Raw genomic sequence first — 24,534 nt, 5'->3', positions numbered from 1 at the left:
CTATATGCAATTTTATGGGAAACTCTAATAAGCATAAAAATACACAGCAAAATAAACTTTTTATAAATAAAACAAAACCCTATTTAATGAATATTTATCAAAAGCTTTCAACTATTGAATGAATTAAAAGCACAAAAGCGTATAGATTCGAAGCCAGGGAACATGCATGCTGTTAAAAAATGTGTACCTTGTAATGCTTTGGATAAAAGCGTCTCCCAAATGCATAAATGTAAATAAATCTCTGATTTATTTTTGCATCCAGCTCATCGCAATGCATTACAGGATTTGCCTTCTCTGCTTAAAATACATTTTAACAGTTTAGAAAAAAGCCGTCTTGGTAGGCTTCTCTCGCAAAAACAGCCCACTTATGCTTACAATCCTCATACTGTATTCTGCTTAGCTGTAAACTTCTTTTATAGAAATGTAATTGTTGCTAGGGTGTTGTGGGTGGATGCCAGAGCATTGCTTTGTGCTTGCTAATGAGTTTCATAGTGTGCTACTATACAGGCTCTAGGCTGCACTGGATGATTGCAAGGTTTTACCTGAGCGGTTGTTCAGGTGTTTAAAAGTAATAGTATTTTGCTATGTAGTTGCTGTGGTGTTCAGGGTGGTTATCACAACATTCTGTATGGTTGCTCGAGTGTTCTGGGAAGTTGCTAGGGTGTTGCTATGCAGTTACTAGTAGTAATGGTCGCTTTTGAAGCACTGCTACATGAGGCTTCTAAACTAATGCAAATCTTTTGTTTCGAATCGTTGGTTCGGAGCGTGTTTCAAAACTGGCCAAGTCATGGATTTTAGCAAACGAGGCTTCATTACGTCATAACTGTTTCGAAAATCCGATGATTCACCACTAGGGGGAGTTGTAGAAAGTGTAAAATGTTTGTACAGAACTGCTTTTACATTATTTTGACCAGCAGGTGTCACCAGCGTGTGTGGTGTTTTGAACGCTTCAAAAACCTGAACCCAATTGGTTCAATTGGTTCGAGGCTTCAAAAAGCTTTGTATCTCCCATCACTAGTTACTAGGGTGATCAGAGGTTTTCTTGGAGGTTGCTAGGTGTTGCTCTGCAGTTGCTAGGGTTTTCAGGGTGGTTGCAGGGCATTCTGTGTGGTTGCTAGGATGTTCTGAGAAGTTGTTCTGAGAAGGTGTTGCTAAGCAGTTGCTAGGATGTTCTTAGAGGTTGCAACTTGCAAGTGTGTTCTGTGTGATTGCTAGGATGTTTTCGAAGGTGTTGCTATGCAGTTTCTAGGTTGATCAGAGGGGTTGCTTGATGTTTTTGGAGGCTGCTAGGTGTTGCTATGCAGTTGCTAGGGTTTTCAGGGTGGTTCCAGGGCATTCTGTGTGGCTGCTAAGATGTTCTGAGAAGTTGCTAGGTGTTGCTAAGCAGTTGCTAGGATGTTTATGGAGGTTGTTAGTTGTTGCTAGGAGTTTCTGTGTGGTTTCAACTTGCAAGTTTGTTCTGTGTGATTGCTAGGATGTTTTCGAAGGTGTTGCTATGCAGTTGCTAGGTTGATCAGAGGGGTTGCTTGAGGTTCTTGGAGGTTGCTAGGTGTTGCTATGCAGTTGTTAGGGTTTTCAGGGTGGTTGCAGGGCATTCTGTGTGGCTGCTAGGATGTTCTGAGAAGTTGCTAGGTGTTGCTAAGCAGTTACAAGGATGTTTTGGAGGTTGCTAGTTGTTGCTATGCAGTTGCTAGGATTTTCTGTGTGGTTGCAACTTGCAAATGTGTTCTGTGTGATTGCTAGGATGTTTTCGAAAGTGTTGCTGTATAGTTGCTAGGGTGTTCTGGGTGGTTGCTTGATGTTCTTGGAGGTTGCTAGGTGTTGCTATGCAGTTGCTAGGGTTTTCAGGGTGGTTCCAGGGCATTCTGTGTGGCTGCTAAGATGTTCTGAGAAGTTGCTAGGTGTTGCTAAGCAGTTGCTAGGATGTTTATGGAGGTTGTTAGTTGTTGCTAGGAGTTTCTGTGTGGTTTCAACTTGCAAGTTTGTTCTGTGTGATTGCTAGGATGTTTTCGAAGGTGTTGCTATGCAGTTGCTAGGTTGATCAGAGGGGTTGCTTGAGGTTCTTGGAGGTTGCTAGGTGTTGCTATGCAGTTGTTAGGGTTTTCAGGGTGGTTGCAGGGCATTCTGTGTGGCTGCTAGGATGTTCTGAGAAGTTGCTAGGTGTTGCTAAGCAGTTACAAGGATGTTTTGGAGGTTGCTAGTTGTTGCTATGCAGTTGCTAGGATTTTCTGTGTGGTTGCAACTTGCAAATGTGTTCTGTGTGATTGCTAGGATGTTTTCGAAAGTGTTGCTGTATAGTTGCTAGGGTGTTCTGGGTGGTTGCTTGATGTTCTTGGAGGTTGCTAGGTGTTGCTATGCAGTTGTTAGGGTTTTCAGGGTGGTTGCAGGGCATTCTGTGTGGCTGCTAGGATGTTCTGAGAAGTTGCTAGGTGTTGCTAAGCAGTTGCTAGGATGTTTATGGAGGTTGCTAGTTGTTGCTATGGAGTTGCTAGGATTTTCTGTGTGGTTGCAAATTGCAAGTGTGTTCTGTGTGATTGCTAGGATGTTTTCGAAAGTGTTGCTGTGCAGTTGCTAGGTTGATCAGAGGGGTTGCTTGATGTTCTTGGAGGTTGCTAGGTGTTGCTATGCAGTTGCTAGGGTTTTCATGGTGGTTGCAGGGCATTCTGTGTGGCTGCTAAGATGTTCTGAGAAGTTGCTAGGTGTTGCTAAGCAGTTACAAGGATGTTTTGGAGGTTGCTAGTTGTAGCTATGCAGTTGCTAGGATTTTCTGTGTGGTTGCAACTTGCAAATGTGTTCTGTGTGATTGCTAGGATGTTTTCGAAAGTGTTGCTGTATAGTTGCTAGGGTATTCTGGGTGGTTGCTTGATGTTCTTGGAGGTTGCTAGGTGTTGCTATGCAGTTGCTAGGGTTTTCAGGGTGGTTGCAAGGCATTCTGTGTGGCTGCTAGGATGTTCTGAGAAGTTGCTAGGTGTTGCTAAGCAGTTGCTAGGATGTTCTTAGAGGTTGCAACTTGCAAGTTTGTTCTGTGTGATTGCTAGGATGTTTTCGAAGGTGTTGCTATGCAGTTGCTAGGTTGATCAGAGGGGTTGCTTGAGGTTCTTGGAGGTTGCTTGGTGTTGCTATGCATTTGCTAGGGTTTTTAGGGTGGTCGCAGGGCATTCTGTGTGGCTGCTAAGATGTTCTGAGAAGTTACGAGGTGTTGCTAAGCAGTTGCTAGGATGTTTTTGGAGGTCGCTAATTGTTGCTATGCAGTTGCTAGGATTTTCTGTGTGGTTGCAACTTGCAAGTGTGTTTTGTGTGATTGCTAGGATGTTTTCGAGGGTTTTGCTATGCAGTTGCTAGGGTATTCATGGTGGTTGCAGGGTGTTCTGTGTGGTTGCTTGGATGTTCTGAAAAGTTTCTAGGTGTTGCTAAGCAGTTGCTAGGATGTTTCTGGAGGTTGTTAGTTGTTGCTATGTAGTTGCTAAGATTTTCTGTGTGGTTGCAACTTGCAAGTGTGTTCTGTTGCTATACAGTTGCTAGGGTGTTCTGGGTGGTTGCTTGATGTTCTTGGAGGTTGCTAGGTGTTGCTATGCAGTTGCTAGGGTTTTCATGGTGGTTGCAGGGCATTCTGTGTGGCTGCTAAGATGTTCTGAGAAGTTGCTAGGTGTTGCTAAGCAGTTGCTAGGATGTTTTTGGAGGTCACTAGTTGTTGCTATGCAGTTGCTAAGATTTTCTGTGTGGTTGCAACTTGCAAGTGTGTTCTGTGTGATTGCTAGGATGTTTTCGAAAGTGTTGCTTTACAGTTGCTAGGGTGTTCTGGGTGGTTGCTTGATGTTCTTGGAGGTTGCTTGGTGTTGCTATGCAGTTGCCAGTGTTTTCAGGGTGGTTGCAGGGCATTCTGTGTGGTTGCTAGGATCTTCTAAGAAATTGCTATTTGTTGCTAAGCAGTTGCTAGGATGTTTTTGGAGGTCGCCAGTAGTTGCTATGCAGTTGCTAGGATTTTCTGTGTGGGTGCAACTTGCAAGTGTGTTCTGTGTGATTGCTAGGATGTTTTCGAAGGTGTTGCTATGCAGTTGCTAGGGTGATCAGAGGGGTTGCTTGATGTTCCTAGAGGTTGCTAGGTGTTGCTATGCCGTTGCTAGGGTTTTCAGGCATATTTTATGTGATTGCCAAGATGTTCTGAGAAGTTTCTAGGTGTTGCTCATAGATATGTACACTAGATGTCGCCTTGAGGTTCTAAGCATGCGTCAAAATCGCCGCCATCTTAGAACAGGGGTCTTGTCATAGGAAGTAGCTAGGTAAAGCTGCTATATTTGCCTGTACTTCGAATTCATGGATGATGCTGGATTTTTGTGCTTCGTGTGGATGTTTGGCCTACTAGCACTATGCATTATAGTCAGAAAAAGTAGATTTTCATAATATCAAAACTTTAATTTTTTTCTGAACTCAATGCTAAATACATGTCTAACTGTTGAAACGAACCAAAAGCAACCAAAAAATTGCATTCATGACGATTTATGGTGATTTTTTTTTCAGTTACACCATTGCCTGCAATGACACTGATGCGGGGTTTCCCTGTTTAAAGATGGCGGCTCTATTTGACGCATTCGGTCCAATGAACTGCCGTAGCCAAGGCGACATCCAGTGTACATATCTATGGGTGTTGCTATGCAGTTGCTAGGATGTTTTTGGAGATTGCTAGTTGTTTCGATGCAGTTGCTAGGATTTGCTGTTGCAACTTGCAAGTGTGTTCTGTGTGATTGTTAGGACGTTTTCAAAGGTGTTGCTATGCAGTTGCTAGGGTGATCAGGGTGGTTGCTAGGATGTTCTGAGAAGTTGCTAAGTATTGCTAAGCAGTTGCTAGGATGTTCTTAGAGGTTGCTAGTTGTTGCTAGTATTCAAAGGGGTTGCTTGATTGTCTTAGAGGTTGATAGGTGTTGCTATGCAGTTGCTAGGATGTTTTGTGTGGTTGCAAGGGTGTCCTGTCTGGTTGCTAGAGTGTTCTGGGAAGTTGCTAGACATTGCCATGCAGTTGCTATGGTGTTCTAGGTGGTTGTCAAAGTGTTTGTTTGTCAGTATGTAAATGTTTTTATGTCACATTCTTAAATTTAAAGAAAATTAAAGTACTGTAAACTTGCTGTGCTATTCAGTTTCTAAGGTGTTCAGAGAGGTTGATTAATGTTCCTGGAGGTTGCTAGGTGTTGATATACAGTTGCTAGGTTTTTCAGAGTGGTTGCACGGCTTTCTGTGTCGTTGCTATGATGTTCTGAGAAGTTGCTAGGTGTTGCCAAGCAGTTGCTAGGATGTTCTTGGAGGTTGCTATTTGTTGCTATGCAGTTACTTTGATGTTTTGTGTGGTGGAAAGGGTGTTCTGTGTGGTTATTAGAGTGTCATTTTGATAGACATTGCTAAGCAGTTGCTAGGTTGTTTTGGGTGGTTGCCAAAGTGTTTATTTGTTGGTATGTAAAAAAATGTCACATTCAAAACTTTTAAAAAATGTAAGCACTGTAAATATTAACAATAACAGTGATGGAAATAAAGGCTCATATGCAGAGCAATAAAACAACTGGAAACACATTTTGCAAATCACAATCATATTATGTTACGTTCAGATATTTAGATGCTAGTTATTGTGGAGAGAAACTATGGAGATCAGCATGCAAACGCTGTGCCGCTAATGTGGCCTTATTAAGGCGTGTGATGTATGTCTCATAGATGTAATGTTGCAGTGCAGCTTGGATAATCTAATCCCCCAGTTCTCAGCCTCTGTTCACTCAGGCTGTGCTGGGCCAGTACCACTGACAGGATCAGCCTTTTATTGCGAGGCTTGCAATAAAACCCTTTTGCTTTCTCCAGCTCTAATTCTACTTTGCTGCAACATGCATCCTGATAGGTGTTTTATTGTAGATCCAATTGACGCTGTTATGTCCTATCGTAAAGCGTGTTACAGATCATAAACTCGTTTCGTGTGTCTCGCAAATTCATCATTGAGGTCTGAAAGGTAATGACTGCTGAGTAAAATGACAGCACCTGGAGTTTTCAAGGAGATCAAAATGAACAGCTGTGGGAAGATGATTCTGGTAGAAATCAACCCTGCTGGATAATGGAGCGTAAATCCAGCGTGCCATAGATGCATCTTTGAGCTAAAACAAGCTTTTGGTTGTACAGTAGCTGGATTTGAGGGCTGATTAGAACTGGCCTTTTTTGGTCTTTGGTTACTCTTTGCAAGTATGTATGGTTGAGCCACCAGCTGTTGGAAGTTGACTAAGCAAACTTGAGATTAGCTTAGTTTAGCATTTTGTACATTCTGTTAATATAGCTTTTCTTGTAATGATCCGTTTATAGACATCACTGTTTCAGTTTTGTAGTATTTGTGTTGCAGGGGTAAGTTTAAAGGCAGGGGATCTGATTTGATTCAGAAATTTTTTAGTTATGCTGGTTAAAAGTCTCCATCACATCCTGATCACTATGTTAAGTTGTCTGGATGTATTTGTATAAATATATGTAATCTGTGAAAGGCGTAGGACAAATCATTGAACTCGGACCGAATGCAATGATTGGACACATGCAATTTTTGCTCCTCTTCTGTGAACGTGTTTTGCATGCCACTGCGTACCCTGTTCACGCAGACACCATACGTCATCAGCGCGTTTACTTGCGCTCTGTAAACAGAAGCAAACAAACTTTCCTGCTGAATTGACAACCTGCACAGGAGCCACAAAACGAAATACCTTTTTAAAATAACAACGACAAAAAAAACGTATGGATCAGCAAAGAGCAAAAACCAGATGTAACATCGATAACTTTACTGCTTTTCCACAAGATGAAAACATCTGTGGGAGGCAGGCAAAGGGTCTGAAAGGGTCGTTGCAGTGTTTCTTTTGGTAAGGTAGGTGCGCAGTATGATTATATTTAGATGTATTCCGATATTGTATTTTAATGAAACATTATAGTTTCTGTACCTTATGAACACTGCAAAAAATGACTTTCTTACTTAGTATTTATGTCTTGGTTTCACTAGAAATATCTAAAAATTCTTAAATCAAGATGTATTTTCTTGATGAGCAAAATAACTCAAGAAAATATTACTAGTTTTTAGACAAAAAATATACAATTTAAGTAAATTTGTGCTTAAAACAAGCAAAAATAACTGCCAATGGGGTGAGAAAATTTTACTTGAATTAAGTGTTTAAGAAAAAAGAAATCTTATTTCACAATTTTTTTTCTCACCCCATTGGCAGATAATTTTGCTTGTTTTGGGGACAGTTTCACTTGAATTGTATATTATTTGTCTTGGAGCTAGACTTGTTTTCTTGGGTCATTTTGCTCATCAAGAAGGAGCATCTTGATTTGGGAATTTTTGGATGTTTCTACTGGGGGCAGGACAAAAATACTGAGTGAGAAAGTCATTTTTTGCAGTGAACTAGCGTAATGATGTTTACACTGCAAAAATTATTTTAAAGAAAAAAAATTCTTAGTGTTTTTGTCTTGTTTTCAGTAAAAATATCTAAAAATTCTTAAAATAGGATGCTTTTTCTTGATGAGCGGAATGACCCAAGAAAATAAAAAAATATCAAATTTAAGTGATTAGTACCCCATTGGCAGATTTGTTTGCTTGTTTTATGCACAAAATCACTTAAATGTGATATTTTTGGTCTAAAAACTAGACTTATTTTCTTGGGTCGTTTTGCTTATCAAGAAAAAGCATCTCAACCTAAGAATTCCTAGACATCCTTACCGAAAACAAGACAAAAATACTAAGATTTTTTTTTCTTGAAAATAATTTTTTGCACAGTATGTTTTTTAAAATTATATGCAAACTATAACGTCTACAAAACCAAAAATGATGCCTGTTATTTATCATTTTAATCGACTACATGTTTGATCAATGAAAAAGTACATACCATTTTATTTTTAAGGTTAAAAAAATTTGCAATAATTCTATATTTTGTAAATTTACTACTGTAAATAAATTAAAAATGTATTTATCATTATCGTAATATGTGTTGCTAAAGACTTAATTTGGACAACTTTCAAGGCTAATTTCTCAATAATTTGATTTTTTACAACCTCAGATTCCAGATTTTTAAAAAGTTGTATCTCATACAAATAGTGCTCTATCCAAACATACATTAATGGAAAGCTTATTTATTCAGAATAAATCTCAATTAAAAAAATACCCTTATGACTGATTTTGTGATCCAGTGGTACCAATTATGGTATATACATATATTCTATAATAATTTCCTTGTTTTTCTGTGGTTGTTTTCTTCGTCTGCTTTGAAGCAATGAAACAATGTAACACGCTACATTGTTCCAAAAACATTGGGACCCACCTAACCAAGTCACACTGGTTTAAGTTATTTTATTTTAACAAGAGCTACTTCCAGCAAATCTTTTACGATCTCAACAACACTTCTGATTTTGAAAACTTCTCATTTCTAAAGTGCTAGTACACTGTGTGACATTTTGAAGAACACTCATTTAATACAAATGACGTTGGAAAAAGTGACTCATTTGTTGAAAGAGATGATTAATCATTTTAATAATTTGCTAATGTCATGCAAAACACATTAGAAGACACAAAACCCATACAATGAACATTTTATGAAACAGTACGGTTCTCAGGAGTTTAAAGGGCACATATTATGCCCATGTCTCAGGTGTGCTTAAGCTGTGTATGTGAAATTTCAGCTAAAATACCCCACAGATCATTTGTTATAGCATGTCCAAAATGAACCTATTTGGATGGGAGCAAAAAAATTTTCATGTGTGTACCTTTAAATGGAAATGAGTTACAGCTCCTGACTCCCCTTACCAACAGACAGTGAATGCTTTTGGTTAAAAATAGATCTGATTCCTGTGATTACCGTCTGAGACAATTGTATCTTTATCCACATTAAGGCTACAATGTGCTAACAAACACATTTAGAAAGCTTTTGGGTAAATTAACCAGTCAGTCAGTGCCTGTGGGCGGGGCTTTATCAGTGTGATGTCACATTAACAAGAGAATCAAAACAGCATGTCTAATGAGACTGCTTTGGTTTAATGGGGATTAAAAAAGAAAGAGAGGGTGTTTTTTTTCATTGTAGGGTTGTTGTGTCCACACACTGGCAACACACATTTATGTGCAAACACCTTGTAAAAGTGGATTATGCATAATATATTTATGGAAGCGTACAGACAAACATGGTACTTCTGGCATCGTATTGCATATTTATTTTTAAGAGTCCAGGCTTCGAAAAGTTTTATGTAAATGCGTATAAGCATGGAGGTACAGGCCTTGAGACAGACCTGCGATCAACTCATTAGATATGCACATGAATGCATAATCCCATTAATGCATACAACCACAACATCAGAGAGAAATTATACACCCCTCTATCAGGATAAGCATTGTTACAAAATAATCAAATGCTCACATGCAATTTTGGTTCTTATGCCGATCTCCCTAATGGCAGGGAAAACATTTCAGTGCGGTTGACAAACTGTCATTAGCACGCTTTGAAGTTGCCAGTGTATTAGTACTTGAAGTGTTTACAGAGATCAGGGCATCATGGGTGTAAAAACTCATCTCAGGTAATTATATCTTCTCAAAGCTCCCTGCCGTGGCTAAATGCTCCTTCTCTACGCTATCACAGTGGTCTTTCATTAACCAGCGACTCTTAAAGACCGCATGACCTGCTTCTCTTTTCCACTGAAGGCAGTCATGATATGAAAATTCTAGCATGCAAAGACGCAAGTACATACAAAGCAAAATGACATGCTTTTGTACTACAAAATAGGACAAAACAAATTCTGGTTGGAAAATGCATCTGAGTAATTTATGAAAGGCAAAGGATTCTGGGATATGACTTATCATAAACTCCACAGGGATTCACTGTCATTTTGAAATAATGTTGGTATATTAAATCGACATCTGTATCGGCATACGCTTCCATGAAACACTGTCAGAAAGCCACTTTGAATAGTTTAGATGTCAGAAAGTCATTCAGATGAATAGCAAAACATCTTAAAGGAACAAATTAGTCAAGATAACGACAACAGTGACATTGTACTGAAGACCTGAATGAATGAGATTCTTTATAAAGTTGTGATGATCCTCACATTTACTGAGCTAGGACATTTAGTCTGTGTCATTTTACCAGATGGGAAAGGCAAACAATCCTTAAATATATGTTAATAATATTTTTTATAATTTTCTTCTTATACTTACATGCTTATAAAAGAGTATTTAATGTTCAAAGCTTAATTGGTTAAGCATTGTGTTGGCAGTGCACATAGGTTCGATTTCTAAGGAACAACGTTTTTTTTTTTTGGGTGGACTACTCGTATTAGTCACTTTGGATAAAAGTGTCTGCCAAATGTATGAAAGTAAATGGATAGCGCAGAAGTGATATGAAGTTTGATCTGATTAAAGAACCTGTTATAAAAAATATATTATACTGTATGGGGTGAAAAACGGCACCTTTAAAGAGCCAGTAAGGTGACAATTTTAAGCATCCTATCACTGTTTATAAGTCCCAGACAACAGGTTTAAATGCATGCAAGGTCAAAAAACACTGTAATTTTCTCAAAATTTAATTTAAAATTACCCCATTTCTCAGAGATCCCCAAACGATTTGTGTGAAGCGGTTCAACGACTCAAGTCTGCCTAAACCCCACCTTTCAGTAGCCTACTCTGCTCTGATTGGTCAACTGACAGAGTGTCTTTGCACAGATCACAGATCAGTCGGACAGACCACAGATCATTGGCACAGACCAACAATAGTGCAACATGTATTGACCTCATGCTAACATGATTTACTGAGAAGACATTGTCAACATCAATACACATCATTCATCATTAATCCAAGCAATACAAACGACGATCGAAACTAACAATTTTACACTCATTTATGTAAACTAACCGGGTCATAGCTAAACCCTTAGTGAGCATGAGTTACGTTAACCGCTTGCTATCGTGACTCTGACAGCATATAGAGTTTAAACAACGATATCATTCTTCATTAATCCAAGCAATAAAAACGACTATAGACATTTTACCCTCATTTAAGCATTTATGTAAAATAACCGGGTCATAGCAAAACCGAAAGTGCAGCATGCGTTAACAGCTTGCTAACGTGACTCTCTGACAACGACATCATTCATTTTCTTTTCAGAGAGTTCACAATGTTTTACTATTTTAAACAAAAGTGAGAAATATTAAATTGAATTTGCATTTTATACCCAAATTTTAGTCAGCACTTTCATGTTCTCTCAAAGTCAGAAATAAATCAAGCATCACATTTAACCATTAAACCTTTTTCTATTAAGTATAACTATAATTGGGCATCTGTAAAAAGCTTTCCTATTTTTTTCTGCTTTTCTAATAAAACAGTCAATTTAAAAAAATAACAACAATAATTATATTTTAGCTTTAGAAAAATTACCGTGACTAAAGAGCTTACACATACTGGTGGATTAACCATTACAGAAACATAAACAAATTATTTGGATTTTCTAACCCAGTTTTGGGACAAAAAGGGACAAGCCCAGCCTATTGGGTCATAATTGAACATATGCTGGGTTGTTTTAACTCAAATGCTGGGTTGTTTTAACCTATTGTTGGGTCAAATATAAACATTTTTTGAGTTAATTTAACCCAACGGCTGGGCTTGTCCCTTTTTGACGCAACGCTGGGTTGAAAATAACCTAGCATTTTATGTGGTCACTGATATGATTTTGGTCATATATTTATTTATTATACAATCAGAATATCTAAAGACAGTACACATGTTAGCATCGAACAGCACTGGTACTATATTCTATAATGCCCATAAAAGTATTTTTTATAAAAGTATATTGTTGGTTTTCCAAGTCATTTGCTAATATCTAGAAAGGAAAAAAATGGGTCAGTCAGTTTGCTGAATTTTAAGCTGCCTGCCACATTCATTTGTTTTCACACCTGATTTCATGGCCACAATGTGCCTTTTACCAATAACCTTGTGTCACAATTTTTCCTTTCTAATTTCTGTGATGGTTGGACTCTGTGGACTGACTTGCCATTTGTCTGACAAACCGTTATTAAAGGTGTCAAAGATGTTTCACGATTTTGCCCTCCTGGAGCCATAGTTTGGCCCTGAGAAGTTACATTCCTTATTTCTTAAGTTTTTCAGCTTCTGTTTTCTTTTTCTGTGAAACCAAAATCAGACGCTGTTGTGGCTCTTAGTCCAAGTGTGTTTGCTCTGAAGCCATCTAATCTAATTACTTTCTTACTTATACTTACACAGCAAAATCACCAGTGTTAAATTTTCAGGGATGGTGTTAAATACACAGTGTTGATGCTGTTTTAACACTATCTGGTAATAAAATAACACTGCCATTGCTAGGCCAGTGTTATATCCACGACAGTGTCGGTGTAAAACAAGGGTGTTATCAGATTTCACTCTGAGCGGTGTAAATCAAGCCACGCCTCCACTAAACATTTCCTGTCAGGGATTTTACCGCAATTTTCTTTCAAAGGAGGACTGAAGAGAGCAGGTAAATAATATTCACTTGGTTTAGCTAAATTAAACTGTTATTTCTCTGTCTGACTCTACGCAGCCATATGCCAAAAAACTTAAATAAGATATTTTTCCCATTTTATTTCCCGTTTGTTCGTTATTTGGTTCAGTTTAATCAGAGCTACCTTGTGTTACGTTGTTCCCTTGTTAGTTTAGTATAAAGTTAAACTGCTAGCTAAAAGTTTGAACCAAGAAGGATAATATTAACAGGAGATATGAATGAAAGAATTGAACCATGATAAAACGCGACATGCACTACAAATTGAAGGTATGAAATTAAGTTAAATGAAAGCTCGTTTATTCACCATATGATGCTCGTTATGAGGTAATCATATAGGCTAGATACCGTGAGTTAACGAGGTCTTTAACATGCACGCGAGTGCACGGATATCGGTTAATTATTCAAATTACTGAAAAACACGGAGAAAACCGCAACCGCATCGTCATGTGTTTTTCCAAGATGTATGCAAACAGGGGAAATATCACCAAACCAACAATTCATTTTACCAAAACCTCACTATATATCATCATTTGTATGCACAGATTGCTGGATTGGATGCATTGTGTGTTGTAAGCTTTTTGTGTCGCTAGATGTCAGACAGATGCAAATGGCAAATACATACGAAAGTGTAAAACGTGTATGGCGAACATTTGTTTTTCTGTCATTATAGATGCTAGTTTGGTAAAAGTACACACTGGGTGCTTCAAATCATTCAGAAGAGATGCTGTTTTTAGGGCAGTTTATAAAGAAGACCTGACATGGATGACTTCCAATGAGAAACGACTGCTAATACTTATATAAATTCATTACAGAAGGTAAGTTTATATATTTATACATGTAAATCATTTTATTTGACATAACTGAACAGTTAACCAATCTTTTTAGTGTAGTTTTGTACATATTATGGTTATTAATCTGGCAAGAAAGTCACATGACCTGCTGCCAACTTTAATAAAAATATATTATCTTCTCATACATCGTTTTGCTATTGATATCATATTAAATAGCAATCAAATTTATTTAACTAATTTGGAAATGTATAAATGAAGATTCATATTGTCTTGAGTGCTGTTTTTAATATAAAAAGAATGTTAAGTTTTCAGAGTCTTTATTGTCATTTTTTTGTGATAGAACCCTACCAGACTATTTGAATACGGCATACCCATGAATTCTGAACTGTTATTCCATAACCCAGTTTGGAGGATAAGAGCTTACCAACTAGTTATGTGAGTACACAGAGTACATTAGTACTGTACACTGTCTCTAACATGATTTGTTATACTGAGATGATTTTGATTCAAATAACGGTTAAAACTGCACCCTTTTTGGTATTTTCTTGACTCTTTTTGTCTTTGAAAATCTGCAGAAATATGCTGAGGTGATGTATTGCAAAATAGCCAACATACAACAATTAAAGGATAATTGCAGACTACGTCCTGATGAAGATATGGATGACCCTCTGTCTGGTCAACAATAGTTTAAATATGGTAAGTGTACATGGGTTTGCTACTTTTACGGTTTTAAAGTTTAACTGTATATACTCATGGTGTTTAAATTCTGTTTTGCTAGGACGGGACAGTTATGTGGCTCATTCACCTCTTGCCTTAATTTGTGAAAGGAAGAAAGACTGGAGAGGGTCAATGTGCAACTGAAGCTACTGATTGTGCTGTGTAAGTTTTTTTGGTATTTTGTTCTAGTTGTTTATTCAGCAGTTAGTTTGCTTGCATTGTTCACCCCATGTAAATGCATACAAGTTCATAAATGCACATCAAATACATTCATCAAATACACTCTTTTAAAACACTTAGGTGATGAGCATCAATCCATGCTTTGAGGTGGATGGATCAGCACAGCCCTGCCTGCTCTGCGTTGGGAACAGAAGTTGCATCCAGAGTTTTTGCATCATTCTGGACCAAAAAGCCATTCCCTGCATGATGAAGACCACTGATGCAGCCTTCCACTACATCATGAGTAAAACAACTACAGAACTAAATACCTGGTTGGAAATTATTTAAGAAAAATGAAAAGTCTTTTGAATTGAAATGTCTGTTTTGTTATGGAAAAATCTTTAGTATTGTGAAGGATAAGCATTTCTGCCTGCCAGTAAGGTAATTGCAGTGTATTTTAATATTCAAGTTTTGAGTAGGGTGGCTAATTTTTTTAACTCTTATTTGATTTATTAAAGACTTTATAATAAGTGGTTTTCATGTCACTGCGCTGTGGTATAAGATAAATTTCATTATTCCATACTGTATTCTGTTTCTAATTGTAGCTGAGGTATTTAAATAAGCAGTGTTAAATGCAAAGTGTTGTGTGTATCAATGTAAATATTAAATTTTAATAAAAAGAGGTTTTGCAATATATTTCTTGTCATTTGTCTTTTATAGAAACAACCCATTAGCAACAAAAGTGGATATTAATCAGTTTTTTAACACTTAACATTGTTGAATTCACATTACACTGGTGTTGACCTTAAATTATGAGTGTTAATTTTTAACACTGTATTTGTGTGCCAACACCAGTGTAGTGTGGAAACAACAATGAATAGTGTTGAACAAAGTGTAAAATTTAACAATATTGAGTGTTGAATTAACATATAATGGGTGTTGTTAAATTAACACTACACTTTTGACTAAATTAACACAGTGTAGTGTGGACACATATACACACTTTGCCGGTGTTAAATTTGACACCGTGAGTGTTATTTTAACACCAGTGATTTTGCTGTGTACACTGCAAAAAATGATTTTCAAGAAACAAATTTCTTAGTATTTTTGTCTTGTTTTCAGTAAAAATATCTAAAAATTCTTAAAGTAAGATGCTTTTTCTTGATGAGCAAAACGACCCAAGAAAATAAGTCTAGTTTTTAGACCAAAAATATCACATTTAAGTGATTTTCATTACTAATATTCAGTGTTGGGCAAGTTACTTCCAAAGTGTAATACATTATATATTACAAATTACTGTCATTTGAAAGTAATTAGTTACATTACAATATTACTGTCTCTGAACTGTAATGAGTTACACTACTTTTGCGTTACTTTTGAGTTACTTTCATCAAAAGAATAGAAGTATGACTAGGCATTATAAAATGTTAAAATGTAGTTTGTTGCTGCTTATAAATCTAGAAGTTATGTGTTGGCCCTCGAGCTTTGAATAGGCAAAGTGAAGACTTATGGCAAAATACAGTAACAATTACTGTCATAATCATAAACATAGACAAATGATCTGGTAAAAGAGCCCACTATAATGCAACCTATAGCCTAATAACATGGTAAGACACGCAACCTCTTTTCATTTCTATTATTTTGATCACTTTTAATTCAGATTCACAGCACAAACCTGGCATGCACTGGGTTGACACAACTTATCAAAAAGTCCTATTGGAGGATTAGGCCTCAAGGAATACAGCTCATTTCAGTCCAATAGGATTACATGTAGGCTAACAGACAAACAGAGGAGCACTGCTTTTTGCCAAACAATGAATAGCCTGTAGGTTCCCATACAAAGGCTGGTAAAAATTTTAAACAGTGATGTTTAAATGTACTATTTAGATAACCATGTTTAAGTTTTCACTAATGTTATGTTGTAGTTTAGGTTGCTGTTTGTAATAAAACTGTAGATAGCATAGGAATAGCCTAGCAATCTATTATGTATATGGACTGTAATTTAGCAAAGCTTACCTTGTCATTGCTGGTGTGATATGGATTTTACTGGCAACATGTAAAAGTCTCTTTACTTCTGAGGTTCAAGCAGCACAGGAGACCGATAGAAACTTTCTGTTGCTCTTACTTAGTGCTCTTATTCGCAAAATAATGCGTGTTCGGCGCTACCGGACCTGATTGCGACCACTTTAGTCAATGCTTATAATACAGCCGCGGACTTCCCAGATTCGGCTCTTTAAGAAACATGTCTATATTTGACGCGCACCGCGTCCAAATCGCATTTCAAATACAAAGTTAAAGAACTTGTTGCATACAGCACGTGGAAATGGACATACGCTGCGTCTCAAACCGCCCACCTCCACACTACATAGTAGGCAAAGAGCACGAGAAGCAGTGCTTTTCGCCCACCACACAGTACGGAAGCATGCGGCCTGGGACGCAGCCATTTACACAGCTTTTTCATGTGTGGATGCTGGTCGCGCGCATTGGTCAAAAATAAAAATTTAAAATAACACGGTCTAATTTTGAAATGCATTGTTGTAACGCGCTCGTTACTAAGACTGTAACGAGTAAAATATTACCAAAATTTTACGAGTAATGCGTTATATTACTGCGTTACAGCAAAAACTAATATATTACTGTAATATATTATATTTTGTAATGCGTTACTCCCAACACTGCTAATATTTTTGTTTAAAAGTTAGCTTAAATAAACTGATTGCAACCACTTACCTTAAAAAAATTTATTAAATTCAATGAATAATTTTTTTCAGTATACCCCATTGGAAGATTTTTTTTGCAAATCACTTAAATTTGATATTTTTGGTCTAAAAACTAGACTTATTTTCTTGGGTCATTTTGCTCATTAAGAAAAAGCATCTTAATTTAGGAATTTTTAGATATTTTTACTGAAAACAAAACAAAAATACTAAGATTTTTTTTCTTGAAAATAATTTTTTGCAGTGTGCATAATACAACCTACCATTACACTGCAAAAATTTACTTTCTTACTGTGGGTTTACACCAGACGCAAGTTCAACGATTTGTCAATGCAAAGACGTGATCAGACACGTCCTCGCATAGGGCAATGTGAATGATGCGATAAGGGCGGCGCGTTTGCCGCGAAAACACGCGATATTCGCCTCAAACGTGTCTTCACCCAAGTTGAAAATATTCAACTCAATCGAAAAATTTGCATTGTTAAATCCCACGAGTAATCTAGAGCGAGTAACGAGATGCCCCGCATTTGGTTTACGTAGCATTAGTGTTTTGTCTTGTTTTCAGTACAAATTCTTAAATCAAGATGCAATTTCTTAATGAGCAAAATGACCTAAGAAAGTCAAGTTTTTAGACAAATTTTCTTGAATTTTCTTAAATTAATTGTTTAAGAAAAAAGTAAACTTATTTCAAGAATATTTTTCTTACCCTGTTGGCAGAATTTTCACTTACATTTATGTTTTTTTGTCTAAAAACTTGACTTATTTTCTTAGGTCATTTTGCTCATGAAGAAAATGCATCTTAATTTATAACACTTTCTTACTTTTTTTTCTTGTTTTCAGTACAGATATCAAAAAGTTCTAAAATTCAGAATAATTTTCCTGATGAGCAAAATGACCTAAGAAAATAAGTCGAATTTTTACACTGCAAAAAATGATTTTCAAGAAAAAAATTCTTAATATTTTTGTCTTGTTTTCAGTAAAAATATCTAACATTTTTTAAATTAAGATGCTGTTTCTTAATTGAGCAAAACGACCCAAGAAAACAAGTCCATTTTTTAGACCAAAAATATCAGATCAAAGTGATTTTGTGCATAAAACAAGCAAAAAAAAAAAAAACTGCCAAATGGGGCAAGAAAAAAAATCTTGGACATTTTTCTTAAACACTAAACTCAAGAAAAATTTGCTTACCCCATTGGCAGATTTTTTTGCTTGTTTTATGCACAAAATCACTTAAATGTGATATTTTTGTCTAAATACTATACTTATTTTCTTGGGTCGTTTTGCTCATCAAGAAAAAGCAAGAATGTTTAGATATTTTTACCGAAAACAAGAAAAAAATAATAAGAATTTTTTTTCATGAAAATCATTTTTGCAGTGTAGAAAAAAACATAAAATGTAAGTGTGCTTAAAACAAGCAAAATAAATAAATAAATAATCTTAATTTAAGAAAAAAATCAAGAAAAATTAGTTTCCCCCATTGGCAGATTTTTTTGCTTGTTTTTTAACATAAATTCACTTTAATTGTATATTTTTTGTATAAAAAATAGACTTACCTGTATTTTCTTAGGCCATTTTGCTCATCAAGAAAAAATGCATTAATATTTGTATTGAAAACAAGACAAAAATACTAAGTAAGAAAGTCATTTTTGGAGTGCATGGTTCATTAAACTTTTATAATATGACAACACGGTAAAAACCTCATTTATCTCTCTGCTTATACCGCAGTTTTCAAAACATGTCTGGTTCACTTCATTGCCTGCATTTTATTTGCAAAGCAAGTTTCACTATAAGGCTAGCATCTTACAAGCTAACAGCATGCAGCTGACTTAATGTGATGTAATGGTAATGGGCACCTTAGCATGACCAACCTATTATTCACGTATGCATTAGATCAAGCACCCATTCCATCAAGACACCACAGCTACCGTCTGAGAAAAGTTTTAATTGATAAGACAGGGAATCAATGTGGTGTGATTTCTCTACCACAATATGCTCAAGACAACCTGTCTAATTAGATCTGTGAAAGCAGAATTCTCCTCTTGATTTATGTTAATAGGAGTGTTTGTTTATATATCCCATAATAGGCGTAGTGTCTGCTTTATTGGAATGCCAAAGATGTTTTCTACAGCTTCATTATCCGTGCCCTTTCCGGCACGCGGCGAAGGTCACGCCCGCGTCCGGCCCCAGCGAGAAGAGCAGTTCTCGGGGAAGGACACCTGAGAATAATAGAGAGCGGGACCCAATTAACGTTAAAAACTGGGCCCGGCGACAGCACAGGTGAAGCACAGTGAATTGCTCATCACCGCACAGACGATAACCTGCGGCCCCCGTTGCTTGGCTTGCCACAGGAATATATCTAAACAGCACTGACAACAGGGCAGGAAACTTTAAATTAGTCTTGTGATTTCTATTCTTGGCTGATCTTTTTGTTTTGCTACGTGCAACTCAGGGCATTAAGTTTGGCTTTGCTGTGAGTGTTGAATGCGGTTCTGGTTTGCAAGCTATGTGATTATGAATAACTTAATGAAATGAATGCTTCATAATAACCATAAAATAGCTTTTATCATCAATGCACATGGGTTTACAACATGACATTACACCAAAATGGGCTTGAAGGTAAATCTAGTAACAATCAGGCTTTCCTTGTACAGCAAACATCGGACAACTGGTGTCACTTATTTGTGCATGAAATAACACATAAAAATATAAAATTTATTTCTGGATTTTGTTGTATTACTGTTTAACTTGACACTAATATTGCCTATAAATAAGCATTATTGCAGGTCCTTGACTGTATTTCTTATATTATCTTAAGTATACAGAGCTTGCAAAGTAATATATTATAACCCATGCTTTCCCGCTCGAGCTCTGCCTTAGCAATAAACGTAAAAGCTCTTAGCTGTAAACTGTAGGGTCCACACCTCACAGCAGGTAAACGCTAGCACAGTAACATTTAGACAAAGACAGACTAAAGTGTGCGCCGTACCCGCAGTGCCGGAGTAGTCAGCGATGCTCAGCGGGTAGCCGTCCTCATCCGGGTCAACTGAGAACAAACCCACTCCAAAAGATCCATACTGAGCAAAAGATGTGCTGTTCTCAAAGTCCTCCAGGTCAATCCTCAACTCATAGTTGGCTTGAATGGTAAGTGCATGGATCCTTTTCATGCCTGAAAAAGAGATTTAGAAAAACTTGATAAAAAATGGCGTGGAAAAAATGTGCAGATGGGAACAAATGCACTGCAAAAAACAGAACTGCCGCATTGCATAACAGTTTTATATCCTAGCCTAACATACATAGACAATTTTAAGTGATTCATCAAAATGTATAAATCTTATTTTTTTACAATATTATGGGGCGGTTTCCCAGACAGGAAATAAATTTAAGAGCTTCCAAACTGAACTGAAAACAACTTACATAAAACAACTGACATATCGTTAAATGCATCAGTACTATTTGTTTTGCCTCAAAATGCACACAAATAATGTTTTTAGTCAGGCATGTTTTTTAAAAAGCCATGTGCCCTCATAATCTTTTATAAAAAACGCTAATCTCCGGCTGCCTCGAAACGACCTCTCATTACGTTCCATCACAAGGAATGGAGCAAGGGGGGCTATCGGAGACTTGTTTTTGCCTGGTTAAAGATCGCAGCGATTAGCAACACAGCCAAACCGCCAATGATCCAATAATTTCTCGATGGACGAAATCAAGTCATCCATCTTTTTTTAAGTTTAGAAGCGTTTCACTCAGATATAATGTGCAAAAGTCTTAGGCCACCACCAGACTTGTTGTTTTAGAAGTTTCAGTAAAAGTATCTAAAAATTCTTAAATTAAGATGCTTTTTCTTGATGAGCAAAACGACCCAAGAAAATAAGTCTAGTTTTTAGACCAAAAATATCGAATGTAAGTGATTTTGTGCCTAAAACAAGCAAAAAAAAAAAAAAAAAAAAAATGCCAATGGGGTAAGCAAAATTTCCTTACATTTTTCTTGAATTTAGTGTTTGCTTCATATATGTATATATATATATATATATATATATAACAGGAAAAAAAGACTATCGCTACTTCCATTTCTTGGCGACTTTAAAATGTGTAAAATAGACTAAAACGTTGTTTCGAACCAGGAATTATACACTTTTTAATATACTTTTTAATATGATATACTTTTTAAGTGTTTTGGCATATAACAGCCTAAGGGGCGGATCTCACAGAACACGTTTATGGCAGTGGGAGACAACTTTTTTGAATTGTCTTCTATGGGCATTGAGCGTTATGCCCGCTGTTTATGCCCGCCTTGCGTTTTTGCTGCCTGTTGCGCCATGCGTTTTTGCAGGAGTGCTCTGAGCGCCTGAAGTTGAAAAAGTCAACTATGTGCAGAAAAATCGACTGCAAAAAATTACTTTCTTACTTAGTATTTTTTCTTGTTTTCAGTAAAAATATCTAAAAATTCTTAAATTAAGATGCTTTTTCTTGATGAGCAAAACGACCCAAGAAAATAAGTCTAGTTTTTAGACCAAAATATTACATTTAAGTGATTTTGTGCATAAAACAAGTAAGCAAAAAATCTTGAACATTTTTCTTAAACACTAAATTCCAGAAATGCAAGAAAATTTTGCTTACCCCACTGGCAGATTTATTTGCTTGTTTTATGCACAAAATCACTTAAATTTGATATTTTTGGTCTAAAAAAACTAAACTTATTTTCTTGGGTCGTTTTGCTCATCAAGAAAAAGCATCTTAATTTAAGAATTTTTAGATATTTTTACTGAAAACAAGACAAAAATACTAAGAAATTTGTTTCTTGAAAATCATTTTTTTTTTTGCAGTGTAACAGCAAACCAAAGTTTCAAGAGCGCTCACGCTTCAATATTTGATTGACAGGACAGCTGTCTTGTGACTTTTCTGAAGTCCATCAAAAAAAGGTAGTGCTGTCTGCCTCCTGTTTTTCAGCGTTTTAAACGCGTCTGGTGTGATCAGCCACCAAGTGTAACACTAAAGTTCAATGCACATCATCCAGTGATTTTGTCGCCCATCCCATTTAATGAGGTCATTAGTAAGGTTTCCTTTTTCTGGTTGTCCTAGTGATCCACTGATTCCCTCCCATTGCTTAAGTCCCTCCATATTTGCATAAAGTTGAACTTTTCTGAACTAAGCGTGCCGCACAAGCCCTGAAAAGTGAAGCCAAAACGTCTCGATCGCCCCCCAGTGACTGGTCCCAGTATAGGTCATAAAGCCCGCCTCCCCATGTTATTCAATGGGACTTGAGACCAACTAAAAAAATTAATTACACTTCAATTATCTTTTTTCCGAAGCTGGTTTCTGTCATTTACTGTAGTTTTTATCACGCTGATGTAAATTCAAATGTTTGTTTTTAAAATAGGTTTGTGTTTAGTTAGTTATTTAATGATATAAAAACGGTGGTGTCACGTCATGATTGACAGCTGTGATATCGTGTGATATGCGCATTCTACGAGAGCGAGGGCGGGGTTTTGACTTCGCGCCTTCCCTTCCTGCTCACTACTGCGCAGGACTGGTCCCGAAATCGCTACTGCACATACTCAAGACCCAAGATGTCAGCGCCATATCGGGACACTGGCGGCTTCACTTTTCACCAATGGAAGAGAGCGAACAGGCGTCGTCCATCTTTTATACAGTCTATGTTCTGAACTATGTCGCATAGCTGGACACACCCACTTCCTGTCAACAGTGGTCACTGTGTTGCTGGAAGTTGCCAAGCTTCTACTGAAATGAACAAGATCGCTCATTTATAATTTACATTTATGCATTTAGGAGTTTTTATCCAAAGCAACTCACAGTGCATACATGTGTTCCATGGGAATCAAACCCATGACCTTTTGCATCGCTAATGCAATTCTCCACCAAATGAGCTACAGGAATATCATAGCATGAAACGACATGAAACATACTATTGAGAACCTACAGTGGTATTTAAAGCAAAGCTTCATAACCACTGGCGTTATATCTTAAAGTTAAGACTCGGTACAGTGCACATGTCTTTACGCTCTCAGAGACGTAACATCTTATTTCTGCCCACAGTTTCCTCGAGGGACTCTGGTCTACTCCCTGGGATCGATTCTCAACAGGAGACCCAGATTCCAGTAAATTCTGCTCTTAATATTCCACCCCGTTTTCACAGAAAGAAGAAAAGGCGCATGACAGGAAACTAATGTGCTTGCCTACAAATGAATTCCCTTTGTAGGCCGATCACTGGGGTATGTGTCGCACCCCCAGGACAGAAAATCAATATGGCAATAGAGTTTTGCGAGGCCTAATCGTAACTCGCTGCTGGTCTTCAGTCGTGGTGGACCGCGACACATATTTGGGTTGGCCGTTAGGTCAATGAACTTTAGCAGCATGCGGCCATATTTACTAAACAGAGCATGTGTTGCTTTATAAAAACACCATACTGTGCCTAACAGATGTTAATGGGCCATTAGATATTTACAGGCATTACAAAGAGATCAGATTGTAATAACCATGAACAAGTGCATAATGAGATATTATATTAAAGATGAAACATTGTAGGCCAGTGACACTTAAATGGTTTAGCTTCATGGTCCACATTAGACATCAAGTGGTGAGCCAATACAATACCAGACTTGTTTATTACACAAAAGGGACAGATACATTTGGGACAAAACACTAAAAAGGTTGATTGGATGTATAGATGATGTGGACACCAATAATAGATATGGAAACCCATTTATTGGGCTATCCTAAATATGCATGATTATATGGCTAGTTGCGTTTTATTATCGCCATTTAGCAATGTTTTTACTGCAACCCACAATTGTTTTTGGAATGGAACGACAATGCACACAAATAAAAAAGTTTGGACAAAAGTTAATACACCAGTTAGTGCACAAAATTCTTGTATAAATATATAAAAATAATTAAAATATTAAATGAATGCATAAAAATTGAAAGTATTACTAGTGGTTTAAGGAAAATAAACTTAATTCAACTTACCCTACTGGCAGATATTTACTCTTTTTAAGCATAAACTCACTTGATTTTCCAGAAAAGACAACTTAATATTTTGGGTCATTTTGCTTCAGATGTAAATGTATTTGGATTTTGTAGATACTATACATATTTTGGTGCTGTAAACAATTTTTGGGTATGCAGTGGCATGCATAATGTCCCTATGATAGTATTATAAATGAATAAATGTCTTATAACATCACATCGCTCTTTAATTTTTAAACCAATACTTGGCCCAATCAGAGCGATGCTTTAAGATCATTAATTTGACCATTCCTCATTTGACTAGTACTTTTTTGTGACTTACTATTTTTTACATAAAATCATCTTACATAATGCAAAGCACATTCTGTGAAAATTTAACTTTGATAGCTTTAATATTGATTAAGTAAGGTCAAATAATGTCTAAGATTGAAATCAATTTGAAAAGATTGGATGCTCCTATTCTCATTTTTAAATTATGAGATTTTAGCCTTGATTTCACAGTCAGGGTCAAATATATGAAACAGGAAAGTTATAGTATCTACGCAGGCGTGTCTAATGTAATGGCTAAGCCAAACACTTTTAGTCCTGTGCTGGAAAGCACTGCTTGTCATTTGAATCTAACTGGCCGGATACAG

General features: G+C 36.7%; 1 protein-coding gene and 1 long non-coding RNA gene across 11 annotated transcripts in view; one reads left to right on the top strand and one right to left on the bottom strand.

The window, feature by feature from the left end:
* The window catches only part of fibcd1a (fibrinogen C domain containing 1a), a 273,907-nt gene that overhangs the window by 5,051 nt on the left and 244,322 nt on the right, over positions 1 to 24,534 (bottom strand). For 8 of the 9 annotated variants that reach the window (XM_073868066.1, XM_055168618.2, XM_055168622.2 and 5 more), the window contains one exon: positions 19,899 to 20,078. In XM_073868066.1, coding sequence (XP_073724167.1) covers positions 19,899 to 20,078 — 180 coding nt within the window. Of the gene's footprint in view, positions 1 to 18,518; positions 19,129 to 19,898; positions 20,079 to 24,534 lie in introns of those variants that run through there. The other variant, XM_055168623.2, reaches the window with a different exon arrangement.
* On the top strand, positions 10,959 to 15,269 carry LOC129442398 (uncharacterized). 2 transcript variants are annotated; one of them, XR_012369714.1, is made up of 5 exons: positions 10,959 to 13,343; positions 13,660 to 13,754; positions 13,895 to 14,015; positions 14,098 to 14,198; positions 14,337 to 15,269. It is a non-coding gene; the product is annotated as an uncharacterized lncRNA (long non-coding RNA). The 2 variants fall into 2 exon arrangements; XR_012369713.1 differs by having other exon boundaries at positions 10,961 to 13,343; positions 13,660 to 14,015.

Source organism: Misgurnus anguillicaudatus, chromosome 5 (genome assembly GCF_027580225.2).
Source record: "Misgurnus anguillicaudatus chromosome 5, ASM2758022v2, whole genome shotgun sequence".
Taxonomy (NCBI): Eukaryota; Metazoa; Chordata; class Actinopteri; order Cypriniformes; family Cobitidae; genus Misgurnus; species Misgurnus anguillicaudatus.
This window is presented reverse-complemented; position numbering and strand designations above follow the sequence as displayed.